The sequence below is a fragment of the Falco rusticolus genome, chromosome 7 (genome assembly GCF_015220075.1).
Source record: "Falco rusticolus isolate bFalRus1 chromosome 7, bFalRus1.pri, whole genome shotgun sequence".
In the NCBI taxonomy this organism is placed as follows: domain Eukaryota; kingdom Metazoa; phylum Chordata; class Aves; order Falconiformes; family Falconidae; genus Falco; species Falco rusticolus.
In genome coordinates this window covers 64,042,416-64,049,696 of record NC_051193.1, presented here as the reverse complement: position 1 = coordinate 64,049,696, position 7,281 = coordinate 64,042,416, and the positions used below count along the sequence as shown (strand labels likewise).

Sequence of the window (7,281 nt, the reverse complement as noted above, 5' to 3'; positions counted from 1 at the left end):
AAAACAAATATGATAAATGAAGCCTGGTGATTTAATTCCAATAACTTTCATTTAATCTACAGTTTCAATCTCTGTGTTAGCAGTTTGCCTGTCACTTTAGTCCCCAACAGATAGATTTATTTTACAGTATCAAAAGCTTTTCTGTGTCTACCCCAGTCACCATTTGCACTCTGCTGACTTTTAGAGTCCACTAAATACGGTCAATAAAACATAGCACAAGAGAAATTAGTTAATATTATAAGACAGGCAGTGGTACTGAATTTCTTAACTACCTTTTGTTAATTCAGTTGCACCTTTCATCAAGGAGGCTGGCATAAAGGTTCCACTTCACCCCTTTCCTACCTCTTGCTGTCCTCTATTTTGAAGCTCTGAAGTTAAAGTGTTGGTTGGTCTTCCTTCTCCAATTGATTTGGATATAGCAAATTATTTTCCCTTGTTTCAAGTCTGGTTTTTCTCTACTCTCTAGGTTTGTATGCTCCTACCCGCTGGCACAGCACTGCACTGACCCTTTCTGGGACCTTCGTGCTTTTCTAGGATGTGCCAAGGGATTGAGATTTCTGCCCACATATTTATAGGGTAGAAGCTCTCCAACTTCTTTCAGGAGTCACATCCACCCATGGAGGGCTGGAGTGTTTTTTCAGCTTCTGACTAGTCCAGTTTAGTCACTTTCATCTTTTTCTAGGTTCCCATGAGCTGCTGCTACCTTACTAAAGGACTTGCAAAAGGAGCTGCTGGGTTGTTTTTTTTCCTTGTTTCCTTCCTGTTGCAACTCTGTCATACAAAGTAGTCATTCTTTGAGAACACAAACCGCTCTGTGACCATTTAAAACAACTTTACACAACAGAACTAATCTGACATATTAAAAATCAGAATCTGGAAAAATAACTGACTTAAAAAATGTGCAGGAACTGGCACCAGTTACAAGCAGATGGTTCTCTAAAAGGGTCTGTAGGACACCTATTTCCTGCAAAAGACCCTCTGACAGTGTGGCAAACTAAGACCTTTAGTGTGAGGCCAGAATCCCCAGGAAGTATCTTGCGTCTTAATGAGAAAGCAAAAGAAGGATTTTTTTATATTAAATCTAATTGTTGATTTAACCCTGAACATATGAGTGAAACAGCTAACGGGTTTTCTGATGTGAAGTTCCTCAGTGTACTGTCCGGGGGTGGTGTCTGGGTTTTTTTAACTGTAACAGTTCTTAAATATTTTGGATATAAATTAAAAGATAAAAAAATCAGAAGCCAAGTTAAGAATTGAGGGGAGGAAATTCCTTCTCAGATCCTGAAAGTGATGCACTGAGGCACAGAACTGCCACTGAGGTGTTGTTCACACATTATACAAAAAGCCTGGAGACAGCAACAAACGCTCTGTATGAAAATTTTTTATTTCTAACTCCTGCTGTATGCTCTGCTCCGTGATCTTCTCCAAGTCCATCTTGAAACAATGTAGGTTCCTTGCCTGTGCTGAATTATTTGGAAGGTTTTTCCGTGATCTCACTCTTCTCCTGGTTAGAAACCTAATTTCCAGTCTGTGCTTATTCATGACCTATTTTTGATCTCATGTGCCATTCTTCTTTAATTAAATATTTCTTCTTCCACCCCTTCCCAGCTCAGAGCCCCAGCTGTTATACATGGTAGGTAACGCATTGGGATGGTTGTTCTGTTGCCTCTAGGGCCTGGCTGGTCCAGAGTACTCAGCTGTTAAATGCACGTGAATTGACATACGGACCCAAACATTAAATGCTTGCTACTGGTAGCTTTTCTAACCCCCTGAATTTCTGATCCTGGGCTTCCTGTGTTGAGGAAGCATTTAATAATACTCCTCCCAGTTCTTCTTTTCCAACCAAAACAAGGCACACTGGATTTTTAAGTGGTCACATTACAGATCTTCAACTGGTAAGACGTAGGCCCAGGATTGTCACCAGTATTCTAGAAAAGCATCTAAATAAACTCTTGGGCTGCTGCAGAACAAGCGTGGAATAAACCTACCTACAGAGCTTTCGTTATTCAGCTGAACACTGCTACAACAAATAGGACAGAGCACTAGCAAGGATGAAATGACAGCTCTGGATCCTGTCATCTAGCACAGGTATCATGGACAGAACAACACAGCAGTCTGTGTGCTGAAAAAGTTAACTGCTTACATAGTTTCCTCCCCTCCCTCCCTCTGACTTTTCCAAATGTCTTGTCTAAATGCTAAAGTTTTGAAGAATGTGGACTCCTTTCTATGACAAAAAAAAAAAAAAGCCACCTCAAAACCAAAGAGGCAGCCCCTGCATCCCAGTCTCTTGCAGGTAGCTACAATAAAAATGCTACATTAGCCAGAACCACCGTTGCTGTTAGCACGTCCAGGGTTGAATACTGCACCTACAGAGCTGCACAGCAAACAAAAGGCAGATGCTTTGTTTGGCCCAGCCCTTCTTCTCACAAACAGCATTACTCCATGCTTTTGGAGAAGGGAAAAAAAAAAAAAAAAAAAAGGAGTCTGTAGCCACTGGTGAGCTAAAGCAGCTCTCTTCACATCGGGCAATAGTTAAAAAAAACAAAACAATCAGCACCCAAGCCACCTTAACCTACAGGCAAAATACAGTTCTGAACAGCAGTCCCATTTCTGATGACTGGTTTGCTCCTCACTGCTGACCCCAGCAACAGCCTTTTTTCCCCTGCCCAGCTGAGTAGCCAGTGCCTGCCTTACGCCTACGCTGAGAGTTCATTGAGGGGAGAAGCGGCACCCAGAGGGGCACCCTGCACAGGGCGGCACAGGTCAAAGTACAGGTGTTCTAGTATCCTGCTTACACGTCCCAGGTTGTTCACTTGCTGCACTACAAGCTCAATGCTTGCAGCCAGTGTTGAGACTAGGGAAAGCAGGAAAATCACAAGTGTCTGTGGCTGGAAACCTGGCAGAAAACAGGCAGGGAATGACAACAGCAGGTACAGTGGGACACCGTCTCAACAGCACTTCCTCTGTGGTGGGGGTGGGGGCCTGTTCTTGATGGTTTTGCATTTGGGAATATGTCTCTCAGCTGCTTGGGGAGAAAATCGGCGGGTGCAGTAGGGGCAGGCAACGTAGTCTGAGTTTTCGATGGGAGGCAATGAGGGCGGGGCAGGTGCCTTTCCTCCCTGGGAGACGATTTGCTGAACCTGACGGGCCTGCTGCAGGGTCTGCATTAAATAATCATGCTTCTGTCTCCAGTTGTTCCTTCTGGGTGGCTTCCTCTGCAGAAGGGAAAGGCAGTCAGAGCAACTGGCACCACCGTCAGCCTCCATTCTCGTCTTATGCTCAGGGTCCAACCCAGGTCACCCTTCCCTGGCCACTCCCTGTCGACATAAAACCCTCGCTGAGAAACTGAGGATCAAAGGGGATCAAAAAGACCAGCACAGAGAAGGATTTGAAGGAAATACTGATGGAGACATCAATACATAGAAAGATCTTAAGACTAACCAGAAAAGCAAGCAGTAGGACCATAGAACTGGAGCAGTTTGCTACAGCTGCTTTGCAGGAACAGAGCTGCATGTTTCCACTGCCTTCATTTTAACAGCCTGTGTTACTACCTGGATTTTCAGTCAGTTCTCTGCAGCCCTTCCCATCATAAAGCTTTACTGCAGCAGACCTGGTCTGCATCCTGAGCACCCTGACTACAGCAAGGAGTGAGCTTTCTCTGGGAGCACACACCCTCAACACATTATAAAGACAAGTTAGGACCCTCGCCCTCCCATCTATTAGATTTTAAATGGATCTATTTGGCAAGAACCTTTCAGAGGCAATAGCTGGATTTTATCCCTTAGCCCCACGTACACGTGAAGGTGCTCACATCTCAGTCAGAATTAGATGTCAAGGTGGAAGGAATGTGAGCAGCAGATGTGGGTTGAGGGAGGCAAAGGGACTGCACATTACCTGAGGCCTCTCTGAGCTCTTCCACTGCTGAAACTGTTCCAGTTCTGTGCCCCTAGCTTGGACTTTGCTTGAGTCAAACACTTTCTTCTTGGAGTGTTGGATCTTGCTGCAGATACTCATATGCTTCTCAAGCCTTCTAAGGAAAAACTTACGTCCGCAGAAGCTGCACTCTCCAAGCTCCTGCTGCTCCTCATCACTGGCAGCCTGCATGCATGGCGCCTCTGCAAACGGGTGGTCACCAGAACCTTGGACTGAATGGGTGGCAGGACAAGAGCTACCTTCTGCGGCCAGCTCTGAAGAAGAGGCTGAAAGCTCCTGGGGTACGTGGTCTCGAATTCTGCTGTTGCTGGCCACCAGCTGTTCCTTCTTGAGTTTCCTCATAGCCAGTTCTTGGGAGTGGCGGGCAGTGCCAGGCTTGGGGACAGTGGCCTCTGCGGACTGCACCCCACCGAAGACCCCATCACCTGGCCTGACTGCAACTCTGAACATTCTCTCCTCAGGGTGCCTTGCAGCCTTTTCCTCATGGGTCCTCTCTGCTTCTCTGCCTCTTCTCTCCTCTGCTTTGACAAGCTCCTTCTCTCTCTGAATCCTCCTAAGCTCCTCCTTTGTTCTACTCAGCTTCTCTCTAAGGAGGGCCTCTTGCTTTCGAATTTCCTGTTCCATTTTCCATCCATCTTCCTCCAACTTTAGGATGTAGGCCTGCTTGCTCCTGTATAGGTGGGAGGCTGACTGTTTAGGTTCTTCTGTCCAAGGAGAGAACACTGTAGCTAGCGGAAACCTCCCTGCTGGAAGCTGCCCTTTTCTCATTGAGTTAAGCCTACTATTTGGAGCTTCCTCCATGTATGGGGAACTCCTGAGCTGTGCTGTGTTGACCACTGGACCACTCACATTCCAGTAGTGAAGAACTGGCTTCAAAGGATATGCACGGTCCACTCCTTCTTTCCGTCCGGCTACTGATATAGCTGGCAGAGTCTTGGCCTGGCTGGTAAGGTACTTGCCCTGCAGCCCATTAGAACAGAAGCCTCCATACCCAGAGCTGTATTGACTACTTTCCGGAGAAAGAGAATAGCTTTGGCTCTTTTGGGCATAGTGATCCTTTAAACTTTCCTCTTTATCGGATAGGAGTTTATGCTGAAAGTTGTTCTGGTATGCCAGCTGGGAACAGGGAACAAGCTTAGGAGCTGCCATCACAGAACGCACTGGCGGAAACCAAGCCATTCTGTGCGTGAGAAAGAGCCTGAGGTTAGAAGCAAAGTCATTACAGACTATCTTATCCAAAACTGGACAAATTTTCTCTGAACAGTCTACACCTGGAGGCTACATTGAGGAACTATAATGAACGTTAGCGAAGGTTTTGTAACTTTTCCAAGTTCTGTAAATCTTTACATTTGTTCCATCTAGGGAGCTCCCATAGTGCCTCTTCTAGTCCCAATCATTTATGCAGCCAGAAATAAGGTATTTCAGTTAGCTTTCTGCCTGAGCCCTGTCTTATCACGGTAACAGCAGAAATATGCTGTACTGCCACAGAAACTGTTAGAGCCCCCCCTCAGGGAGTTTCCTGTACGCGTCCCTCCAGTTTCGGCACGGCAGATCCTCCAGTGCGGCACACGACTGTGACACGCAGGTGTCCGGTAGAGCTCAGTAGGCTCGTTCTACCGCATCCCCCGGAGCGTGTGCGGTACCCACGCCGCAGGCCGGCGTCGCGGGGCGAGTGGGGTTACCCGCTAAGTTACCTGTGGGGCTGCGCCCGGACTCCGCGACATGCGGCGTCGCCACCCGTTTCGCTTCTGGGTCTGTCATAACCCGCAGGACCCGAGACCCGCGGCTGCCGCCGGTCGCCCGGGAAGCGCGGAGCTCTGCCCACCCCGGTCGCTGCGTTGCCTGGATAGGGGCACGCGAATGCCAGTTCCTGCGCCGCTCTCGCTGCTGAGCGGCCTCTCTGTGGTTCCTCCGCAACGGTCATTCATCCACTCTGCTCTCTGGGAGGACCGCACCTCTATGGCCGAGGAGGGGAGACTGAGCGGAGGGCGAGTCAATATACATTATTCATGAGGCCGCATGCCGGTCCTGGATTTTCATTGGCTCCAAGGTGGGGGGGGGGGGGGCGTGGGAGCGAGGCCACACCCCCAGAGAGAGGACGCCGCGCAGGCGCAGTGGGGCGTGGCGGCGGCGGCAGGAGGAGGCGGGCGGCGCCGCCATGGCGGAGGGCGAGGGCCTGCTTTCCGTGGACTACGAGGTGTACGGCAAGGTGCAGGGCGTCTTCTTCCGCAAGTACACCCAGGTGCGGGGCAGGGCTGGCGGGGCGGGGTCCTGGGCTTAGCCCCGGGCTGGGGGGAAGCCGTGAGGGGCGGCCGCAGTTCCTGTGGGCGCCTCGGTGGGACTGAGCCAGGGGTGGGCTGGGTGATGGCCGCGGCCCGGGCTCCGGAGTCAGGGCAGCCATCCTGTCAGTGCTGCGGGCAGCCTGTGCTGTGTTACATAAGCACGGCTGAAAAGTGCTTTTCAGCCCCAGTTTTTCATGCGGAAGAATATTATGAAGTGCTGGGGTGCGTCCTCTGCTGCTTTCCCGCTGCCTGAGCCTGAGGAGCTTCTTGGAAGTCTGTGTCTTAGCTATAAAATTGACTGCTGTATGTGAATGTCATTCTGTAGCTCTCTTAACAGTTCGAATTAATCTCGTTTTGCTCTGCGTTGTCTTCTCAGGGGGAGGCTAAGAGGCTAGGACTCGTTGGTTGGGTCCAAAATACTAGCCACGGCACTGTGCAAGGACAAATTCAGGGTCCAACAGCCAGGGTGCGGGAGCTGCAGGAATGGCTCAGGAAGATAGGAAGCCCCCAGTCCCGCATCAGCCGAGCCGAGTTCAGCAATGAGAAGAAGATCACGGAGTTGGAACACCAAGACTTCCAGATTTTGAAATAACTTTGTCCGGGAAGGAGCAAAATCTGCGGCATGGCGTCCCCTCACAGAATGTTTCCCCTCTTCCCCGTTAGTTCAGTTAGCCACTATTCAGCTCTAGAGAACTTTATTTTATTACGTTTCTAATTTATTGATTCGTTGTACTGTCAGTCTAACTCCCAGCCTTTCACAGAGTTTTGGCAGGTGGAGGAAGAGGTGTGCTGCCTTTTTTGCGGGGGCTGTGCAGGGACACGGCCTCTTTATTTCTGAATGTATGCGCAGGGCGGGGTTTAGTTGCACATCAGTAAAATTCTTTGGATTTTGTATAGTGTTACGCTCACATGAAGGAAATCACAGAATCAGTGCTGGTAGGACAGATTGCTAAAAGCGTCATTTCTGTGCTCTGAATGCCTCAGAAACATGAATTTTGCTCCCGACCTTGGCTTTTAATTTAGAATAAAATTGCTTGGAGCTTGCTTCTTGTGTGGAACGGGTGCG

At 49.1% G+C, this 7,281-nt stretch overlaps 2 protein-coding genes across 3 annotated transcripts; one reads left to right on the top strand and one right to left on the bottom strand.

Moving 5' to 3' along the window:
• Window positions 1-1,371: 1,371 nt before the first annotated feature.
• On the bottom strand, window positions 1,372-5,877 carry ZC2HC1C (zinc finger C2HC-type containing 1C). 2 transcript variants are annotated; one of them, XM_037395838.1, is made up of 3 exons: window positions 5,628-5,877; window positions 3,895-5,113; window positions 1,372-3,215 (listed from the first exon to the last, which is right to left on the bottom strand). In XM_037395838.1, the coding sequence occupies exons 1-3, from the start codon at window positions 5,855-5,857 to the stop codon at window positions 2,949-2,951; spliced, it is 1,716 nt and encodes a 571-aa protein (XP_037251735.1). In that variant the 5' UTR covers window positions 5,858-5,877; the 3' UTR covers window positions 1,372-2,948. The 2 variants fall into 2 exon arrangements, with proteins under 2 accessions (XP_037251735.1, XP_037251736.1); XM_037395839.1 differs by having other exon boundaries at window positions 3,105-3,317.
• Window positions 5,878-6,039: 162 nt separating this feature from the next.
• Window positions 6,040-7,259, top strand: ACYP1 (acylphosphatase 1). Its single transcript, XM_037395840.1, has 2 exons — window positions 6,040-6,175; window positions 6,592-7,259. Exons 1-2 carry the CDS (start codon window positions 6,092-6,094, stop codon window positions 6,805-6,807), a joined length of 300 nt encoding a protein of 99 aa, XP_037251737.1. The 5' UTR covers window positions 6,040-6,091; the 3' UTR covers window positions 6,808-7,259.
• The last annotated feature ends 22 nt before the right edge of the window (window positions 7,260-7,281 follow it).